Source organism: Lathyrus oleraceus, chromosome 6 (assembly GCF_024323335.1).
Source record: "Lathyrus oleraceus cultivar Zhongwan6 chromosome 6, CAAS_Psat_ZW6_1.0, whole genome shotgun sequence".
NCBI lineage: Eukaryota > Viridiplantae > Streptophyta > Magnoliopsida > Fabales > Fabaceae > Lathyrus > Lathyrus oleraceus.
In genome coordinates this window covers 204,862,146-204,885,196 of record NC_066584.1, presented here as the reverse complement: position 1 = coordinate 204,885,196, position 23,051 = coordinate 204,862,146, and the positions used below count along the sequence as shown (strand labels likewise).

Sequence of the window (23,051 nt, the reverse complement as noted above, 5' to 3'; positions counted from 1 at the left end):
GAGGGGAATGGACCCATAAAATTGACACCCCAGACGTCAAAGATTTCTACTTCCTGAATATTCTTTAGGGGCATCTCATTGCACCTTGATATGTTTCCAGTGTGTTGGCACCAATCGTATTTAATTATGAAGGTATGCATATCACGCCATAAAGATGGCCAATAAAGGCCTGCTTGGAATATTTTAGTACAAGTTTTGGATGTGCTGGCATGCCTTTCATAAGGGGCAGAGTGGCAATTAGTTATGATATTCGGTGCCTCCTCTTCAAGAACACAATGAAGAAAAATACCGTCTACTCCCCTCTTGAAGATAATGGGTTCATCCCAATAGAAATGTATCACGTCGAGGAAGAACTTTTTCCTCTGTTGGTACGTCAATCCCTGAGATAATATATTAGCCGCAAGGAAATTTACGAAGTCAGCGTACCAAGGTACACTGGTCACAACACAGGCAGATTTAGTTTTTAGCACTACCTCACCTAAGGCTTCTTCGTGACGTATCCAATTATTGACGGATGTTATCATCCTGTCATATGCAAAGTCATCATTGATAGGGATATGGTCATTTTAGGTACTCTAACCTGGAGAGATGGTTTGCTACCGCGTTCTCAGTCCCTTTCTTATCGCGAATCTCTAAATTAAATTCTTGTAATAATAGAATCCAGTGAAATAATCTAGGTTTTGCGTCTTTTTTGCTTAATAAGTATCGTATGGCAGGATGATCTGTGTATACGATGATTTTAGCTCCAACTAAGTAGGATCGGAATTTGTTTATTGCAAATACCACAACTGGGAGTTCCTTCTCCGTTATTACCATAATTTAGTTGGTCTCCATCTAAGGTTATGCTAGCATAGTAGATCACATGTAATATTTTATCCTTTCGTTGTCCTAAGATAACGCCTACAGTAAAATCACTAGCATCGCACATAATATCAAAGAGTTGGCTCCAATCGGGAGGTTGCATAATAGGTGCATAGATTAGTGCTTTCTTAAGAAGATTAAATTCCTCTAGACATTTTTCTTCAAAGATTAGTAGATCACATGTAATCTTTTATCCTTTCATTGTCCTAAGATAATGCCTACAGTGAAATCACTAGCATCGCACATAATATCGAAGGGTTAGTTCCAATCGGGAGGTTGCATAATAGGTGCAGAGATTAGTGCTTTCTTAAGAATATTAAACGCCTCTAGAAATTTTTCGTCAAAGATGAATTCGACGTCTTCCATTAGGAGGCCGGTTAAGGGTTTAGTTATCTTGGAGAAATCTTTAATGAAGTGTCGGTAAAAACCAGAGTGTCCAAGGAAACTTCGGATTTCTCTAATTATTTTGGATGGTTAGAGGTTCTCCATTATCTCTATCTTACTCTATCGACCTGAATTCCCCTTTTTGACACTATGTGTCCTAGGACGATTCCTTCTGTTGCCATGAAATGACATTTCTCCCAGTTTAGCAACAGATAAACTTGTACGCATCTTTCTAGGATTCTCTCTAAGTTATCTAGGCAGTTTTTAAAAGTGGATCCGCACATCGAGAAGTCATCCATGAAAACTTCCATGATTTCATCTAGGAATTTTGTGAATATGGACATCATGCATCGTTGGAAGGTTGCAGGAGCGTTACACAGTTCGAATGGCACTTGTCGATAAGCAAAAGTGTCGTATGGACACATGAAAGTTATTTTTTTCTTGGTCATCTGGGTGGATGGAGATTTGGAAAAATCCAGAGTATTCGTCTAAGTAACAAAAGTAAGAGTGTCTAGCTACACATTCTAGCATTTGGTCAATAAACGGAAGGGGGAGCGATCCTTTCGGGTGACTTTGTTCAGCCTTCTATAATCTATGCACATGCGCCATCCGCTTTCTATGTGTTTTCCTAATGACTCTCCTTTTTCATTTTGTACGACTGTGACACCTCATTTCTTTTGTACCACATGCACAGGACTAACCCATGTACTATCAGAGATTTGCTAGATAATTCCTGCATCTAGAAGTTTTAATAATTCTCTCTTGACTACGGCACTCATTATAGGATTTATCCTTCTTTGGTGTTCTCTATAAGGTTTAGAATCTTCCTCTAGCATAATCGGATGCATACACACAGAGGGACTTATTCCTTTTAAGTCGGAGATGGTATAGCCTAGAGCTGCAGGGTATCTTCTTAGGACTTCTAAGAGTTGATAAGTTTCGCCTCTGTTAAGGTTGGCATTTACTATAACTAGATGGTTGAATTCTTCATCAAGTAATCGTATCTCAAGTTCTTAGGCGGTTCCTTAAGCTCTATTGTGGGTTTCTTAATGCTCGGCATATAATCAGGGGTAAGTGCTAAGCATTCGTTATGGCTATCGTCAATGTAAGGTGTAACTGACTTAAATCCATCGTCTTCCGTTATGGGCGTCGAAGGTAGTTTTATTATTTCGATATGCTCTTCCTTATCCAATTTTCTTATGCATTCATCAATGATATCAATTTCACAACAAGAGTCATCCATGGTGGATGCTTTCAGAAATTTGGATAGGATAAACTCTACCTTCTCGTCGCCTACTTTGAAAGTCATCTTACCTCTTTTTACATCTATCATGGCTCCAGCAGTTGATAATAATGGTCTACCTAGAAGGATAGGGATTTCTTCGTCCTCTTTAATATCCATTATGACAAAGTCAGTAGGGATATAGAGTTGTCTGATTCTAACTAGGATATCTTCTAATATACCTATCAGGTACTTAACCGATCGATCAGCCAGTTGAAGGGACATCTTAGTTGGTTGCATTTCTGCTAGGTCTAGTCTTTCACAAACTGCTAAAGGCATCAAACTTACGCTTGCTCCTAAATCCAGTAATGCTTTGTCTATGACATATCTTCCTAGAACACATGGTATCGAAAAGCTTCCAGGATCTTTCTGTTTCTTGGCTAATTTGTTTTCAGCAATTGCATTGCATTCTAAGGGTTTTGGATCATCGAGCTTGTGGTTGTTTGTTAATATGTCTTTTAGGAATTTGGCATATGATGGCATTTGGGTAACGACTTTGGTGAAAGGTATCTCGATGTGAAGTTTATCACTTACTTTCATGAACTTCTTGTATTGGGTGTCTTGTTTAGTCTGTTTAAGCCTTTGTGAATATGGAATTGGTGGTATGTAGGGTGGCGACAGTACATATGTTCGATTTTCTTGGTTATCATTCACTTCCTCCTTATCATTAATATCCTTCTCTCTTTGTTTTTCAGGTTCTGCGGGTTCCTCTTTTTGTTTTTCTAGAGTAGTCATAACATTTTCTTTTGGTGGTTCTGGAATGTTAGACCCCTCGTATTGAGTCCCGCTTCGCAACGAAATAGCATTAGCATAGCCTTTAGGGTTAGGTTGAGGTTGTCCAGGGAACAATCTTTTGGTGTAGCCTGGTCATCTTGTTGTTGTGCTACTTGAGAGATTTGGGTTTCAAGCATCTTGTTGTGGGTCACCATAGAATCAACCTTGTTTCCTAATTGTGAAATTAGTTCACTAATATGGACGTTTTGGTTCATGATTTCTTTATTCTGTCGGGTTTGACTCGTGATAAAATCTTCCATAATCTTCTCAAGGTTTGACTTCTAAGGTGTAGTTTGTATTGGTTGTGTGGGTCTTTGGGCTTGCAAACCTACTGGTCTTTAAGGAGCAAAGTTTTGGGAAAAAGTAGGGTCATTGTTCTTGTAAGAGAAGTTTGGGTGATTCCTCCATCCAGGGTTATAAGTGTTCGAATAGGGGTTTCCTTGGGCATAGTTGGCCTGGTATGGGTTTTTTCATCTAGTAGACTGCACTCGGCAGCCATATATCCTGGTGTTCCACAGATTTCGCATTCGGATTGCACTACAGCTACGGTAGTTGTAGGGTTTATAATTGAGCTTTCGACTTTTTGGGTTAGGGCATCCATTTTGGCGTTCATATGGTCAACGTTGCTAACCTCATATATACCTCCTTTAGTCTATTTCTTCTTTACTTGTGCATGATATGTACCCCATTGGTAATGGTTTTAAGCCATGTCCTCAATGAGTTTGCATGCCTCGGGATAAGGTTTGTTCATTAGCACACCACCAGCGGCAACGTCGATAGTCATCTTCGTGTTGTAGATAAGTCCATTGTAGAAGGTGAGGATGATTAGCCATTGTTCTAATCCATGATATGGACAAGCTCTTAATAGCTCTTTGTACCTTTCTCAATCATGGAAAAGGGACTTGTCGTCCTGTTGAGTGAATCTGGTAATTTGGTTACGCGGGACGGCAGTCTTACTAGGTGGAAAGTATCTAGGAAGGAATACTTTCTCAGGTCATTCCAAGTAGTGATGGAATTAGCTGGAAGGGAATCCAACCATGACCGTGCTCTGTCTCTGAGGGAGAAAGGTAATAAACATAGACGTATCGCCTCAGGAGTAGCATTATTGCATTTAAGTGTGTCGGCTAGTTGAATGAAGACTTTTAGGTGCTGGTTTGGGTTCTCTGTTGGGAGACCAGCGAACTGGTTCTGTTGCACGATTTGAAACAAAGCATGCTTCAATTCAAAGTTGTTAGCTGTAATATTTGGGTTGACAATACTCAAATGAGGTTCTTCATTAGAGGGTAGGGAAAACTCTTTGAGTGGCCTACAGTTTTGGTGTTCAACCATTGCTCTTTTGATTCGTTGGAGCAACAGTTAAGCTCATACGTACTTTTCTGGTTCAGCTATTGGATTTTCTAAAGTTCTAGTGCTACAAGTTCTTCTCATTGACTGGAGAGGGTTTTCCTTAATCTAGACGGTGTAACAACGGGTTACGAAATTTGACGGTATTGGTCCCTGACAGTGGCGTCAAAAACTTGTTCACGAGATTATGAGTCTATTGGAAAAACTAATTACAAGTGTACAATTTATCACATAGTTTTAAAAGATATTGATCCCACAGAGACCAATAGTCAAATCTATCATTTCTAATTGTTACGGTGTTTATCTAAGGCGAATAAATTAAGAATGGGTGAGACAAAATTATATAACTTTAATAAATTCAGGCAAATAATACCAGGATGTGACTCTCATCAAACAACAATACTCTTGATTGCTTCTAAATAGGATCATTGTACGGGGAAATATTTTCTACTTTGAAAAGAATGTAATTGAACAAGAATTGTCTCTTCCAGTATTCAGAACCGGATTTGACTCTATAATCTATATGGTCTACTTTCATGTGTGACCTGCGCTTAATGCGTTAAAGTAGTAAACCTATTTTAAGAAATCAAACTCTTTACTCGGGTGAAAAGTAATTTTGATTGGAAAATTTAACTTAAAAGGGTTCCATGATTTTGTTCTGGAAACCGGATCCTAATCCTACAAACGCGTCCGCAAATAGTTTTAAAACCTCATTCTAGAAATATTAGACTTTCCTAGTTAATTAACAAAGTGCTTCCGAGGTATTCACTAATCAAAAACAAACCAATCTTATTCTTTAATGTCGAACGACTTTCGATCTTACCTGATGTTTTCGTCTACTTTCATAGTGACCAATTAAATTAAATTCAGAAAGATTGTATTAAAATCAAAACAGTCCACATGGGAAGCCTATTTATAATGTTCCTAAAACCTAAAATGTCATGTAAAGCTTTCTCATGTTGTGGGAGGAAGAATAGGGGAACATGGGAAGAATGGAAGACTAAGTGAGTCCATTTCCTAGCCGCCTGCCTTTCACAAAGGATGGCAAATGCCATGTCAAGATAGAGAACACCATATTCCCAACGTGTGGAAGAGTGGTTCAATCCACCCGTTGGTGAGTGGGACACGTCATTTCTAATATGGGTTTCCCCATGGCTAACTCTATGTAGGTCGCCTTGTGTGCAATTTCCATTTTTTCATTGTTTTGCATCTGAATTGTTTCCTTTCTTCGCATATGGTCCCAATATGGTTAAATACCTGAAATATAGACACAGTACCCATATAACACTGGAAATAGAGATAAAATGATAGCAGAACATGTATAAAACGAGTCAAAATAACGGTGTAATTTGGTGTTATCAATCACTTCTGGTACGACAATTGGCCTATGATAGCTCAACAATACAATCATTATAAAATGGCAGATAAAGTAAGAATATCAGATTCAAAACAAGTCAAACATTTTATTCATGAATTTGATATTACGATTACAAAGAGGTATAGTAAAGTAATTCAAAACATGAAAAAGGAAAACATAAAGATGTGGTCAGATGGCACGATTTGCTTTCCGTTCCTTCAACTCCTTAAATTCAACCTTGAACCTTCTCATATTTCAATTACAAAGGTAGATGAATCAGAGTATAGAGTGGGGAGTCGTATTCTCATCAGCATCTTCCAGAGCATCCTCTAGCTTCCAAGGATCTTCCTTGGTTAACTCGTTGCAAAACCTCACTAAGCAATCATACTTAACTCGGTACATAGCAGCAGAAGGTTGCAACAGGTTAATAGATCCAACATAAGTATCAAGAAAACTATTTATACGAGTTTTCTCATTGAGCCAACCCAAACTCTCATTCTTCAAAGTAGAAAATTGATCTCTCTAATGTTTGGCACTCGAAATAGCAATCTCAACTTTATGACATTTCTCTCTCGAGACTTGAGGGGTGATGTAGGAAACCCTGACTCCTTCCTCTTTGAGACGACGTTACACCTCTACTTTGGAATTGGCCTCGTAGAGGGGAAGTTTGAGTTTCTAAATCTCCAAGTTGAATTCATCTAGGAATACCTTCTTCTCTTTAACAACTAACTCGAACCAACGGTGGTTGTCGCATCTCTCCTTTTCTGCCTGTATTAACTGTTTTCAGAGAGAAGTTAGCCCCGTATCTTCTTGAGCTAAACCATCTTGGTATTTATCTTTGAGGTTCTCCTTAATTTTAGCCTTCTTTCTACTTTCTGATAAGAGCTCAACATCTTATTCACTCTTTCTTTTCAACTTAGCATGATCTTTATCGAATGCATGGAGCTTTGATCGCAAGTCTTCATTCTCTTTTGCTAACTGTGTGTTGGTTTCTTTCAATGTATCTACTTCCTCCTTGGAAGCATACACTGGCTCTGGTTCTGGGGGAGGAATCTGGACATCCATACTATATGGTAGATTGACTTCTTTCGTCCTTTGTACCACCCACTAGCAATATGGCTTTTTAGCTCGACAATCACGTTTTCCTAGCTCTTTGTCTTTTCGATGAATCTGAGTCCAAGCTTGTTTAACCTTTTGCAACAGAGTTTGGTTCTCTGCTCCTAAACTGGGTAAGGTGAAGTCCTTCAGAAATTCATCCCTAGTTTCATTCTCCATCAAATATCCCAACTGTCTCATGGCCAACGAGGGGTTGTAATTAATGCAACCTCGTGGACCCATGAATGGCACATTCAGGAAGTCTCCACAACTCACGATAACTTGTTCTATGTTAGAAGTAGGATGATACCAAACCACAACTTCAGCAGTAAGGGAAGAAAACTTCTGAGACCACCTCAAGTCTTTTAAGAAGTTTACCCAAGGCCCATTTTGAGGTGTGTGAGATAAGAGCCAAGTGTACAACAATGAAGCATAACTCAGTACCACGCCCTTCCTCTTTTCACGCCTAGTGTGTAAGCAGTAATACACATCATACACTAAGGCAGGGACAGGATTCCCAGATACAAACACACTGATGATGGAAGGGTTTATGTAGTTGTCGTCATTTAGAAACAGGACGACTCCATAAATCAGAAGGGCTAGAGTAGCACTTAGGGGTACCAATTTCCCTTCTTTCTCCAAGGCCCATGCCTTTTCTTCCAAGAGTTTCCTAGAAAACCCCTTAGGTCCCAAACCAAGGGCTACCTCTTCAACAGATAAGTGGAGTGCTTCAAAGACTGATTCAGACATCAATAGTTCACCTAACATTGCAAAGGGAGGGTGGTCTTTCACAAACAAACCTAGAAGCTTCTCATACTCTTCAATGGTCAGAGCCAACTGAAAGCCTTTGAATGTAAAGCATATAAGTGATGGATCATAATACTGAGATAAGGCAACCAAGGCTGATACGTTTACATAGGTAGTAAGAAGATCCAGGATCTGTCCATATCTGCAAATGAAGTTTCTCTTCTTACAAGGAGTAATTTTGCTACTGAGAGCCAAGAGAGTATCCACTCTTGGAAACTTGAACTTAAGTGGAAGGTTATTCTTCTTTTTTGATCCCATCTTGGAATGTTCACTGCACAATTATAATACCTTAGGATTCTCTAAGAATAAGGCCCAAGTATGTATGCAATGCAATATGTTATGAATACATATGCTACAAGGGGACAGGATCACTGAAGATTCAAGGTGTGTTGGAGGTTAGGTTTCCCTGCAAGAAACCCATACACCATCACAAGGTGAGTACTAAGACTTCTGAAGATGCTTAGATTCACGGATCATGAGGAGAAATTATCGTTATCTCCACAAGATAACTTGTGAGTTAACAACACTTTCGGGATGACCTCCTCTAAGTGAAGTTGCCTTCAACCTCAAAAGCCAAGGGTTGTCTAAAGGTCCTCGGAGTCATGGACCCTCTTTGGAAGAATGGATGTTAGCGCAAACATGACTCACGTGCCAACGAAACTCCAAAAATAATCTACTCCAAGCGGGATCTTTGTATCTCCCCCTCAAGATAACTATGTCCGACAAGTCAATATAAGGAGCCCTCATATCTTAGGTGAATTCTCTAAGCCTGTGTATTGGGATTTTCACTCCATAGTATCCACCCCACAAGATCACATCAAGATATATATAACAGGAATATATAGCAGGAATGGATAAATAAAGCAAGCGATAATAGAAATAAACATCCAAGGAAAAGGATACGTGCAACCTAGGATTGACTCGTTTATGGGAACTCTATATTTTCCCTAATCACCAGCTGTCACGCCGCGAAAAATATAGAGTCGCCACCAGATTTTATTTATTCCAAAGGAAAGGGAAAATAACGATAAAACCCCAAATGAAGAATGGTCTCTCAACTAATAACAGATCCAGAAGTTGGGTATGCAAGGGGAAGATATTAGCACTCCTCACATCCATGGTACTCCATGGGAACCACTTGCTCGTATCAAATCCAGATGGATGTTGTTTATCTGTATGTTGCTTGTTATCGGGAATGAGATGGGGAGACAATAAGTTTTAAGTTAGCATGCTCGCCAAGGATTTGGGCCCTTGTGCCTACGCATCCTCATACATGCAATGAGGAAGTCATAGCTCTGTAGTTTGGCTCACAAACAGAGTATTTGTTTGATTGTTTTTACTGAACAGTATTGACGTTCGCGTGCTACTATTCACTTTCTTGTATACTTTGTCACGTGATCAAGAGGTATTTGTTTGTTTGTGGTTGAGTGGATGCGCTTGGATCACACTCTAGCAGTTAAACATTACTCGCTCACACATGGAGGCTTAAGCGTCGTTCATGGTAGAACGGATGTAAAATGTCCTTTTGAAAGGTTTTTAAGAGAGTGCACTAAGGCAAATGATGATTTGATTTATTGGGGTTGATTTTATATGCAGAGACAAGCATCAGACCCTTGGTTAGATATAGTCAACAGTCAAAAACTCGGGAGTTGAGAGGACAATGTTATCCTAACCACTCTTTTTCGTCCCAAAGAGATTTGAATTGTGGAAAGAGTTTAGCAATTCTAATCATTGGAACTTAGTGGGAGACAAGTATCTGGCCATTGACTAAGTACTACCAACAATCAGAATACTTGGGAGTCGAGAGGATAATGGTATCCTAACCCTTTTTCTCCCTCATACCACCTAGATCTAACTTGTTTGAATCATTAGATGTTTTAAGGGGGAAGTCAAGTGTCGGGTCCTTAAGCTAGGCACAACTGACAACCCAAGAACTTGAATGTTGTGTACAAGCACGTATACCCGATTTTTTCATTACGATTTGTTATGAAAATATTTTGAAAAAGGCACTTGACGTCGGACCAAGTGTTTGAGCTTATTATGAAAAGTGTGTGAGATGGAGGAGAGAGATATGATGAGATTGAGAAGAGAATGGAGAAGAGATATGGATCATGGATAATGGAATGGATGGGAAATACTTGATGTTGGATCAAGTACTCGTGTTGCAATGGTGTGAGTTTGATTTGGAAAAAACTTGACATTGGATCAAGTACCTTTTGTTTCTTTTGAAATTCTTTATTTTATCTTTTGTTTTTATCTTTTTAGTTAGCATGCATGATGAACTACTAAAGGAAATAAACCTAAGCTATTACATTGTTCATGGGGTGAGGGATCATATAACCCATAATGCGGGGATGGATCCACACAATACAAATGGAAATGGAAATGGAAATGAATACAAGTTACAAACCATGTACCATGCCTAAAACATACAAGTGGCATGGTACTTCACACAATACAAGTTAAGGAGATGGAAATGAATTGATTAGAGGCAAGGCTAGCTAGAAGTGTGCTTGAATCTCAAAGTCACATGTGGATACAAAAGCAAATGGTGTTAGCATGAGATCAAGTCAAGTGAGAATGATACACCAAGATAAGCATATCCCAAGACTTAAATCAAATCAAATGGCAATGGATTAATCAATGACAAGTAATCAAATATCTATCATGTGATCATGGGAAATTAAATTAAGCATACAAAGCATTCATCACCTAAATTGAAATGGGATTTTCAATTTACTTAATATGATCATAAACCAAATGAATCGATTAAATGGACAATTAAAGTGAATATTAATTCTAAGGACTAAAGTCTACCTAAATATGAATTAGGGAACAAACTAATTCATCGGTCACCAATTCTACTAGTTTTCTGACACTCATTCGGCATTAATTCACGATGCCGGTAACACTTTATTTTACTTTTTTTATTATTTTGTCAAGTAAATTGGATGTTCGCATTTCCATTCGCGTTTGGTTATTATCTTTGGTTTATGTCAATGTACTACATTTTATGCTTTCTTTTGGTAGTTCTATTGGTTTTCAGGTGCAAGCAAGAACGCCCAAAAACTCGCCAAGGGAATTGGGTGTTCCGGGCTCAAGGGGAAGAAGTTTTAAAGATACAGTGGCCCTGACACGGCCACCCTTGTCACCTGACATGGCTCGTGTTAGGGGAAGGATAAAAGAGGAGGATAAGGAGAAAAATAGTGGGCTGACACGGGTGCCCATGTTAGTTGACATGGCCCGTGTCAGCAAGTCTGGCTTAGGCATTTTGGAAACCAAAAGCAATAAGCCAACACGGCCGACCGTGTTGCCTGACACAGGCAGTGTTGGCTTGGACGCCTTATCTTCTAGTTTTATTGGATTTTTAGAATTGCTGACACCGGAGGGTGTTTTGGGTATTTGCTACATCAATTAATTGATCAGTGACTATTTAGCATACTTTTTATGGAAAAGAAAGGGGACTTTTTGGACGCGAAAGATTGGTACGATCAAGAGTTTCGGAGAACGGAGGTCCTTCAAGAGCCAACGCGATTGAGGATCAATGGAATCCCCATTTCTTCTAATGTCTAATTTGAATATTGTATTTTCTTTGAATAATATGAGCGGTTAAACCCCCCAATTCCAGGGGGTGTCCCTGATTTGATCATGTAATGAGTTTGAGTTCTTAATTCCCTCATTGTTATGTTTCTTATTCAATTTAACTGTGCAACATTTTTAATGCTTTCGTTATCAGAAAAATAAGGATTGTTATATGGTTAACAATTCGTGGGATTGAAATTGTTAAGGTTTTTGCACATTTAAACTCTAGTAGATATCACCTAGGACTAGGGATACCCTATGGTTACTGGTTATATCTTGTTATTTCAAAAAACTTGGTTTCTTCATAATTTCCTAAGGACTTAGGTATTAGAATGAATGACCAAAGGTTTCCCTCTAAGGTTGTAGGAGGAAACAATTTTAAAGATCTGGTAATTGAATATTTGAACTAGTTGAGGAGATATACATTCAAGATCATTGCAGGAAATAATCACACACCGTACCTTGGCATAATTTTCATATTTGTGTAAAAGCTTTATTTTGCATTCTATTTAATTCAATTATAGTGCGGGTTTATTCCAGACCTTAAAACTCATGTTTTTGTTTAATTTAATCACGATTTAAACTAATATTATTGCACAGTCCTCGAGATCGATATTTGGGAAACTTCCATATTATTACTACATTGGCAAAATAGTACACTTGATATTTTACCGATCAAGTTTTTGGCGTCGTTGCTGGGGATTGCCAAATATTAAGTTTAAATTTAGTTCAATTGAAATTTTGTTGCTCAGCAACTAAATTTTTTTCTCTGTTCTTTTAGTTATTTATTCTGATCATTACCAACTAATTTGTGTCTGATATTTGTATGCGAGGTAAGGCCTCAGCTGATTTTCCTTTTGACACAGAAATCGTAAGAACTTTGCGTGCAAGACTCGGACAAGCTAGATTTGCAAGACTGGAATCAGAAGAAGAATAACTTTCCGTTCATTCGGGTTCAAATTTAGGTTCGGAGAGAGAGAGATCAAAATAATGGGGGAGAACCCACCACCACCAGAAAGACTATTGGGTGACTACGGGGGCGCAAATGCACGAACCGGAAGATTAACAATTGTCAACCAACCGGTGAATGTGGCTAATTTTCAGCTACATCCAAGTACTATTAATCAACTTGAAAGAAAGCATTTCACTAGAAAGGTAAATGAAGATGCAAACAAGCATTTGCAGAGATTTCTGACCATGAGCAACACTCTAAAAATTGATGGTCACACGGAGGAAGCAAAGAAGTTAAGAATGTTCCCGTTCACCTTGACGGAAGAAGCAGAAGAATGGTTCTATTCTCTCTCGGTCGGTAGTATTACATCATGGGAAGAGATGGAAAAGGCTTTCCTGAATGAGTATGTTCCAGCATCGGTGTTTCTCAGAAAAAGATATGAAATATTGAACTTTAAGAAAAAAGAGGGTGAATCTTTGGGAGATGCCTACAAGAGATTCAAAAGGGCCCTAGTAGCTTTCCCAACTCATAATATGGATCCAACATAACAGATGCAGATGTTTGTAAATGGTCTCAAAATAAAGACCAAACAGTTGATTGATACCGCAGCCGGTGGCTCAACTAATTTCTCAACAGCCACCGGTATCAAAAAGATCATTGAAGCAATTCCTGCTAATGAGCACTTAGAGTTGTACGACAAATGTATAAGTAAACCTGAAGGAGTTATCGATCTGAAGCTAGAAATTAATAGAATCCGTATAGAAGATATTATCGCTGCCAAAGTCGAAAAGAAGCTGAAAGCGATGAATATAGGTACCCAACAGGTAGCTCAAATCCAACCTGCTCCTCTCGTCTGTTATGATATTTTTAATGGATCATACCAAATAGTGTACTATTTTGCAACTCCTCAAGAAGTTGAGGAAATAAAATTTTTGAAGCAGAATAATCCCTATTCCAACACGTACAATCCTGGTTGGAAGAATCATCCTAACTTCTCATGGAAAGATCAGAAAGGGAATGTTCCTCAACAAGGTCAAGGTCAATATCAAACTCAATATCAACAATAACAGCAACAACAAGCCCCTAAGAAAACAGATTGGGAGATTTCCATTGAAATAATGGAAGCTCATAATGTTCAATTCCAATAAGAAACTAGAAACAATCAGAAAAACATTACCGCTTCCATAAAAAATCTTGAAGTTCAGATGAGTCAGATAGCACAATAATTAGCCTCGAGTTCTCAAGCACAAGGTGCCCTACCAAGTGCAACTGTGAAAAATCCTAGAGAGCATAATAATGTTAGTGTTGTGACAACGAGAAGTGGTAAATCTCATGAAGTCCTTAAGGAGAAAGCTGAAGATGAAGATCAATTGCTTGAAGTAGATCTTGAGATCAAGGAAAATGAAGTTGTGAGGGAAGAATTGGTTGCACCTAAGCAAGTGGTAAAAGAAAAAGTCATTGAACCAAAACCGGTCATTAAGCTTCCCTTTCCCACCAGAAATAAGAAAAAGGGGCTACATGAGAAAAACTTTGAGAAATTGCTAGAGTTGTTCAAGAAGCTAGAAATCAACATTCCGCTTTTGGAAGCACTTGAACAAATGCCTACCTATACCAAGTTCATGAAGGACTTCATTTCTAAGAGGCGAACCATTGACACCAACCCTATTATTCTAACCGAAACTTGTAGTGTTATTTTGCAGGGTATGAAAATTCCAATGAAGAAGAAGGATCGAGGAGTTGTCACTATCCCTTGCACCATCGGAGATAGGTCATTCAAAAAAGCTCTTATTGATTTAGAAGCCAGTGTAAGTCTCATGTCATTATCCATTTACAAGAAACTGGGTATAGGGGTTAGGCAAGATACCAGGATGACACTTCAATTCGCCGATCATTCGGTTAAGAAACCTTATGGGATAGTTGAAAATGTTCTAGTGAAGATTGAAAAGTTTGTATTCCCGGTGGATTTCGTGATTCTAGAAATGCCTGAGGATGAAGAGATCCCTCTCATTCTTGGGAGACCCTTTTTAGATACTGGAAGATGTTTGATCAACATAGAGGAAGGTACTATGACTTTGAAGGTTTATGACGAGGAATTAAAAAATGATGTTCAAAACACCATGAAATACAAATATGATATTGGAACTAGTCATACCATAGAGGTTCTAGATCAAGTGATTGCTTATGATAGTCCTTTGAATGCACCGCGATTACCTTTGGAAATAGTGTTGAGCTTGTTCATTTTTTACGGTGATAAAGAAGTAGACAGCAGAGAATCAGAAGTGCTAGCCATGATGAACGCACAACCCCCTTGAAAAGGATCTCGACCACACCGGTGGGAAGATTTACGACTACCTCAATCATGTGAGGAGAATAAAGAATCCAAGAAGGGGACGGAGTTGAAACAACTTCCCGAGAAACTCAAATATGTCTTCCTCGATTCTGAAGGTCAATGCCCGGCTATAATAAATTCGAGCCTCAAGAGTATCCAAGAAGAGAAACTCATTCAAGTCCTAAAAAAATACAAGAATGCTATCGGATGGAAAATTGAGGATTTGAAAGGTATTAGCCCTACAGTGTGCATGCAGAAAATTCTCATGGAAGACGATCACAAACTTGTGGTTCATCCCCAAAGGAGACTTAACCCAGCAATGAAAGAAGTGGTTCGGAAAGAAGTGGTGAAGTTGTTAGACGCTGGTCTTATCTACCCTATATCTGACAACTCATGGGTGAGTCTGGTGCATGTGGTCCCCAAAAATGGGGGACCATCGTCATTAGAAACGAGAAGAATGAGCTAATCCCTACAAGGACAGTTACAGGTTGGTGAGTGTGTATTGACTACAGGAGGTTAAACATTGCGACCAGGAAAGACCACTTCCCTTTGCCATTCATTGATCAAATGTTGGAAAGGCTAGCTGGTCATGATTACTACTATTTTCTAGATGGATACTCTGGGTATAATCAGATTATTATTGCTCTGGAAGACCAAGAGAAGACGGCATTCACATGCCCTTATGGTGTATTTTCTTACAAAAAAATGACATTTGGGTTGTGTAATGCTCCAGCCACCTTCCAACGTTGCATGACTTCCATCTTTGCTGACATGCTTGAAAATCATATGGAAGTGTTCATGGATGACTTTTAGGTCTTTGGATCTTCATTTGATAACTGTTTGTAGTGGTAAATTCATGACCATTAAGCTATGGATAAACTTAACGTCAATAAAACTAGAGTCGTTACCGCGCTTTTACTATTTCCAAAGGGAAAGGGAAAAGTACGAACAAAACTCAAAGATAAGAAGTTTTCAAATCAAAACTAATAAAATTCCAGAGATTACAGGTAAGGGGGTTGGTTACACAGAGGGAAGGTGTTAGCACCCAAAGTGTCCTAGGTACTCCTAGGGAGCCCTTTTTTATATGTGTATGTGTTTTGGTATAAAATGATATTTGCAATAAATAGAATGTGGGGATGAGAAAAGAATTCATTAATTATATTTTTGTATTTGACAAGACCTTTGGACTTGTGCCTACTTACCAACATTAAATGAGGGACCAAAACCTCGTAGTTCGTGGTATCAATTTCAAAATGAGTGAATTGCTTTTAACAAAAGTTTAAGTTTAAAAGAGGCACAAAAGGCCTAAAAGAGTTTGAATGAGTGTTAGTTCTTTTTGTCTTTTGAAATTTTAAGTCTAATATGGTTAGATTCATTTACAAGTTTGATTAATAAAAAGAGTTTGAAAAATGCAATGGCATAAGGCCAAAGTTTCTAATTTTCAATAAAGTCTAAGTTTAGAAATTACAAGCAAAGAAGATTTTTGAAAAGAGGGGAGAGATTTGAAATTTAATAAATGGGAGGAGATGAAGACACTAATCCTAAGCAAAAATTTGAAAGTTAAGAGTTGAAAAGATCTGACCAATGGGATGCAATCCAATAGACAAGAATGTCATATAGAAACCCACTTTTCCTTTGGACTTTAAATTAAGAAATATCAATAAGCAAGTAGCACAATGAAGAGCAATGCATCAGATAAAGATAGCCACATCCAAGCTACCAACTTCATAGTCATCTTCATAATCATCCCCATGTATCAAATGACATACTCCTTGAATGGCTCAGAATAAGGCATTAGACACAGGTTCAAAGTAACATTTGCATCAAGACCATGTAGCAGATGAACTCAAGTGGATCTCAATACTTGCATCAGATGAAAATTCAAACCACAAGAACTCGGTTTCAGAAATGTTGGCATTGGCCAAGTCCTTTTGCATAGGGAATGTTGCCTAATTCTAAATCCAAAGCTCAGATCAAATCCAACAATCCACACAAACATTTTTTAGGGGTTTTTGTTGTTTATTAAGTATTTTAAGGTCCTAAGACCACAAGCACAAACAAAATATACAAAATAAATATATACAATCACAATATATGGCTCAAGTGAGCAAAGGGAAAATGACATTAAAATAAAAAAGTTAAATGATTTGTATAATGGCAAATGATAAATGGCTTGAATTTAAAGTGCATAAAGTAAATGACTTGAAATTAAAAGTTAGTCAAATGTTAGTTGATGAGATGTTAATGGAGTTTTACTTTTTAATTGTTTAAGTCATTCTTTGGAGAACGCTCAACCCTTTATTCACAAGCATGGATCCTTGAACCAAGACATCTTCCAAAGGAAGGAAAAAAGGCCAAGTTTCCACATAATACCATGAAAGGGGGGAGACTTACAATCTCACTTACTAGAATGTTATGCCTTTATGTCAAAATTTAGCGCTATGTTAAGCAATCGTAATTGGACTTATGTAGAAGTCACAACTATCTGAGGTCGGGCAATAAATTTTTTGGTGTTAATGCATGTTAGAGATATGGTATAATGAACCATACTCCTAAAACATACCACACACAAAAAGAAAATGATCAAATGATGGACCTAATCTCATCCATACTTGTATTGGTTCATCTAACATGAAGTTATTGATGAACCAATTAGCCTTAGGATATTGAGATGTCATTGGCCAATGGAAGGGATGGGATGGAATGGGATTGAAGATGAAGAGAGGGGGGAAATGAGACAAACACAAATTGGTCATGGGAGGAATTTTATCAAATTAAAATCATTCATTCATTTTGGGAGATAAAATGTACATTTCATCAATCCCCTAAATCCAATGATTTTAATCCAACAAAAGTCAAATAAAACTTGACCAAGGCCCAAGCATATAGTCAAACTTCACAAGTCAATAAAAATGGCTCAACATAATTTCTACAAAATTAAACAATTAAAAGTCAAATTAAAAATGCATTAAATTAAATTATGTTTGATCAAAAACCTAAAACCTATTTAAAACACCAAATAAATGGTCAAGAGATTTATCATAGGTCAAACAAGGTCAAAGGACCTTGGAGAAAAAATTTCATTATTTTTGAAAAGTCATAAGTATTTTAAGCAGTTAAAAATATGCACAAAAACAATTAAATCATGAAAAATATGAATAATGATCCAAAAAATAATTTTAATTCAGAAAATGAAAGAGGAAAATATTTGAAATTTTTTGGTGAAAGTCCCATATTTTTTTGGATCAATAATGAAATTAATATGAATTAATGAAAAATAAGCAAATAAAAGGAAAATTCAAAAATTCAAAAAACGTGGACCATCTGATATCCCTCATTAATTGAGGTGGCAGATTAGATGGTGATCAATGCGCTTTCCACTTGCACTGCAATCAAATGAGACACACGCGTGGTAATCACAATCAACACCCAAGATTAAAACATTTTAAAAGGATCTTATGGTTGAGATGCTTCCAACACATCGCCGGAGCCAGAGCTCCGGTCTTCTTCTCATGTGGACCTCACCGGACTGGTCCACCTTCAACCATCACCAAAATGAAAAAGCAGGGCATGGATTTAAAAAAAATGCTCAGGAGCTTGAATCTGGCCTCAATTTTGTCCAATTCCAAGTATATAAAAATATACAGGGATTTGAATTTTAAGGATCATGAACTGAGTTGCTTCGATTTGACCTCAAAGCAACTCAATCTTCTTGCCTACATTGGTAGAACTTCAGCAAACCAAAAATTAACGAGAATAGTGGAGAATTAAGAGAGAATCGAAGAGAAGAAGTTTCTAAAAAATCACCTTCGAGTTGATCTAATTCCACTTGATCTTGATCTGGATTTGATTTCTTTTTCCTCCTCTTGCTTGTAGAAACCAAATGAGATGCAAAGGGAAGTGAATTTCTGGAGTTTGAACTTCTAAACAGAAGATGAAGTTCAAGCTCAATTTCAAGAGAAATCTCAAAAAATTCTATGGCAGTGAGGGTTTGAATTAGTCTAGCAAAGCTTGGGCAAGGTGTTGATGATGAATCTGAAGCCTTAAGCTTGCTTAAATAGGCAATGCACTTGATATTTGCACCACTTGAAAATTGGACAAATTTTGAAACCTTATTGCATGGGTGCATGGGCAATGGTTTGGGCCTTGATAATGATGCAATCCACTTTCCATTCATGTGTAAAGAGTACTAAATGCATCATGTGTAAGCATGCAAAAGAATTTGATCATTTGAAATCCAATCTTGCCAAAACACTTTCCATAATGAAACCATGCGCAAGTCCTTCAATTCTAATCAAAATGAGACGATCTTGGATGTTTTGGAAAGGTGAGACCAAGGGGAACAACTTTAATGTTGAACACATTTTAATTTGAAGCTTGGATCATGAAGAACTTTGAGGTGGAAGTTTGGGAAATCAAACATATTTGAAAAATTTCTAAGTTCCAAGTCAAATGTTCACTTGTTCCTCCTTGAATAACGTTTTCAATGGACTTCAAATGAGAAAAGTTCCTTAATCAAAGTTGTATCTCTCTCGCACCTATTCAATTTGGTCACAAATTTGACCTCATTTGAATTTGGCATGAGGGAGTTATGCATTTTAGAAGTTGAGGAAAATCACTTGTTCAATGGTATTTGCCCAAAATGACATATAATGTTTTCTCTTGGCACATACATTTTCAAGTTGAATTTTCACTTCCTACAAACATAAAAGTTTAAGTAGACGTCTTGAATTTTATCATGCAATTTGAATGGATTTCATCTCATAAAAACTGAGAAAGTTATGGCCTTGTGAAGTTGACCTCCAAACTAGGGTTTAAACAAAATGACCTATAATCTTTCACCATAAAAAATGACTTTCCAAGAAAAACTAGATCTTGACTTCAACATGAAAGTTGTTTGGAATGTCATTTTGAGTAACTTTTATCTTGGAATCATTTTCATATGACAAAAGTGGTAGGATATAGGGTCTAGGGAACCCTAATTTTGACTAGTTGACTTCCTCTAGTCAACCACCATGAACCAACTTGCTAGCTTGACATTCTCTTGACTTTTAGGACTCATGGAGGATCATATATGAATAAGGTGATATAATTTGAAGTTTCCCTTGAAATATTTGATCAATTGTTGAAGAAACTTGTTGAAGAAGTTACACAAGATACCCAGATGAATTAGGGTTTCCAAGGCAAACAAACTCCGAACGTTTGATGATTTCTTGATCAAGATAACATGTGAAGATCATGGGGATCCATATATGATGTCTAGATCCATTTTGGAACAATTATTTATTGAGCTCCTTGCATTGAGGGTCTTAAACCCTATATATGATCTTGATAGAGCATAGGTGAGCATGTACATTACCTACAAAATCAATAAACTATACATTGACATATTTAGTGCATTATGTACTGCATCCACAAGGGGCTGAAACTGTGTCTGCCAGCACTGCTCTTCAAGTATCTCAGAGACTCTGTCAAAGATACCAGAAATAACATGAACACCAGAAACTACATTCCTCTAGGAAGACTTATCTCAGATGTTCTAATCGAGAGTGGCTTAGTGGATCACCTGATCCATTACAATCTAATGGAGGATGTCATTATTGACACTGGGAGACCTCTGAATGCTCGGAATCTGAAGAGTATGGGGATAATTGAGCAAGTCAGAGTTAAACCAACTCTAGACACTTCCTGGGAAGCACTCAAGGACCAGAGGAAGATTCCCAACGGTCTCTATCTGTTCTACAAGATTGACCCTCCAGAAGTAGTAGCTTACTATCTACAAGATCTTGCAAACCAAGGGGTGTACATTTCTGAGTTCTTAGTGGACTGGCTACCTGAGCATCCACTAAACTTCATGAAGAGGATGTGATAGCCCTCTGAGAAGTCCAAGAAGGCGAAGAAGGCAAAGTTGGGAGAAACTTCTGGGTTAAGACCTCCAGTCCCTCTGGATGACTCTCCAAGTAAGTCTATACCTCCTTCCCGCTTTGTAAAACTTAAGCATATTGCTTCTTCTCTTCCCCAAACCACTCATATATACACCTCATCCGAAACACCCCCCTCAACCACTAGAACCTCTAACCCACCATCTCTCTAATTTAACCTTGCAACCACTACATTACCCGTTTCTGAAGAAGAAATGTTGAATGAAACTACCTCACCATCATCATCATCACCTTCATCCCCACCATACTATATTCTCTCATCTGACAACGAACCTTCTGACCCTTAATCCCCCACTCTAGCTCAGCTTCAAGCTCGTGCTCTGGCCTCTCAACAGTCATCACAAACTGAACCTGAACCTAAAGTCACTTCCTCATCCCCTGCACAACAAAATCCACCTCCTCAAACACCACCACCTGCACAACCTAATCCACCTCCTAAACAACCAATACCCTCACGATCTGAAGCTCAACCAAATCCTCAACCCAAACAAACAACACCATCTCCCTCTAATATTCCCCCACCACAAACCTCTGTTGCCGTCATCACTCCTATTCTAAATCCAGATGACACCAACCAAACTCCACCATCCTCCCAAGCCTCTAACTATGAACCAGAAACTGCCTTCCCCACCTTAGAAGAAGCAATAACTGTTTTTGCAGAGTCTTCAGTGGAGAAAATCAAGTCTCTATCTATCAACTCTGGCATCAGTGATGATCCCTCTACAGTAAGGATCCACTAGAATAGAGTGATCAGATGGATGACCTCTGAAGCCTTCAAACTGAAAGGCCTCTCTGAACAAGTCCGCAATGACTTCGTCAGAGATGCTGGTATAAGGCTCCAAGCTCGCTTGTCTAGAGAGGTCGGGGAAAAGGCCAGGAAGGAAGTAGAAGAGAAAGCTCGCCTGGAAGAAGAGCAGAGGATCAGAGAAGCTGAAGAAAAGGTTGTTGTTGAAGCTGTTGCTGCTACGGCTACTGTTGAGGCTGAGGCAAAACCAAAAGCCGACGCTGAAGAAGCAACACGTATTACTGCAGAGGAAGCTACCAAGGCCAGGGTTGATGCTTTGACTCAGAGGGAGCAATCTACCTCTGGTTTTTCCTCTTTGGTCTTGAAGACTCTGGAGGAATTGCAAAAGGAATAACAAGTGGTACAAGCTAGGTTGGATCACCAGGATTCCATCAACACCAGCATTCAGAACCTGCTGACTCAATTGCTCCAAAGGATGCCTCCTCCCCCAAACCCTTAGGAACTTGGGCTCTTTGTTTGTTGCTTTTTCTTATGATGTTTCTTTCTGCTTTCTGATATATGATTTCTTTGCTGCCTATTTGTACCTGTTTTTCTCTATTATATGAATATTCGTTTCTTGCCTATTTTTTTCTAAGTCTTTTTTATTCTTACAAAAAGGGGGAGAACTAAAGCAGCTCTGATGAAAACATATCTAAAACCTCTCAAGGCACTGCGAACATTAATAAATCCTAAATGACTTATGACAACTAAAGTTATGCAGGAAAATAGCTAAGGTACAAAACCAACACCACAAAAGGAAGGTCTGGTAAGAACTTCTGTTAAATCTGATGATCTAACTCAGGGGGGGTTCATTCCTTTTATCTGTTTCTGAGACATTACGTATTGTTTCATCATTATTCTGACTTGTTTTTTCATCATAAAAAAGGGGGAGATTGTAAGAACAAATTTAGTTCAACAATGTATCTCTAAGCTTTTGATGATAACAAAGGATGAAACAAATATGGTACCCTAACGAAAATTTTCTAAGTGTGTAGGACTCTGATCAAAACAATCAGATAGACAATCATCAGATACCGAATCAAGCGGTAAGATACTACTCATAAGTTATGTAACCAGAAGGCTCTGACTCTGATCCAACACAGGCGCTAGCAAAATTAAAGAAGTTAGAAACTCTGATAGAGAAGAATGAATCCAGACTCTGAAGATGCACACTCTGAAGAAGTCAAATAAAGAGAAACTCTGATAAAGTCAGATACAAGGCGAACATTGCTAAGTAAAGACTCTGACTACAGGATTCGCTGACTCAAGAAAAACTTAACATTGAAGAAAATTGCTAATGGAAAGAAACTATTTTTAGAAAAAAGTCATTCTGCTCCATACTGCTTTGGAAAGAACAAGGAGAGTAATGACATTAATCATTCTTCAATGACCAAGATCCTGTCATTAACATCACCCAATGATCCTCTCATTCTCTTATAAAAAGGATGGAACGCTTCACAAGAAAGACACCGGAGATACACGAGAATACATTTCTTCCATTACTTTCTTTTCACTCTCTCACGAGCTGATGCTCTAACGTGAGAACATTTCTTGCTCT

The 23,051-nt window shown here is 38.1% G+C and overlaps 4 protein-coding genes across 4 annotated transcripts; 2 read left to right on the top strand and 2 right to left on the bottom strand.

Moving 5' to 3' along the window:
• Positions 1-2,215: 2,215 nt before the first annotated feature.
• Positions 2,216-3,262, bottom strand: LOC127094789 (uncharacterized). Its single transcript, XM_051033567.1, has one exon. It carries the CDS (start codon positions 3,260-3,262, stop codon positions 2,216-2,218), a length of 1,047 nt encoding a protein of 348 aa, XP_050889524.1.
• Positions 3,263-7,109: 3,847 nt separating this feature from the next.
• LOC127094788 (uncharacterized) lies at positions 7,110-8,162 on the bottom strand. Its single transcript, XM_051033566.1, has one exon. The coding sequence runs from the start codon at positions 8,160-8,162 to the stop codon at positions 7,110-7,112; it is 1,053 nt and encodes a 350-aa protein (XP_050889523.1).
• A 4,314-nt stretch (positions 8,163-12,476) lies between these two features.
• On the top strand, positions 12,477-14,750 carry LOC127094786 (uncharacterized). Its single transcript, XM_051033565.1, has 2 exons — positions 12,477-12,600; positions 13,669-14,750. Exons 1-2 carry the CDS (start codon positions 12,477-12,479, stop codon positions 14,748-14,750), a joined length of 1,206 nt encoding a protein of 401 aa, XP_050889522.1.
• Positions 14,751-15,160: 410 nt separating this feature from the next.
• On the top strand, positions 15,161-21,848 carry LOC127094785 (eukaryotic translation initiation factor 4 gamma-like). The gene is made up of 3 exons (XM_051033564.1): positions 15,161-15,254; positions 21,010-21,391; positions 21,530-21,848. Exons 1-3 carry the CDS (start codon positions 15,161-15,163, stop codon positions 21,846-21,848), a joined length of 795 nt encoding a protein of 264 aa, XP_050889521.1.
• Positions 21,849-23,051: the final 1,203 nt, after the last annotated feature.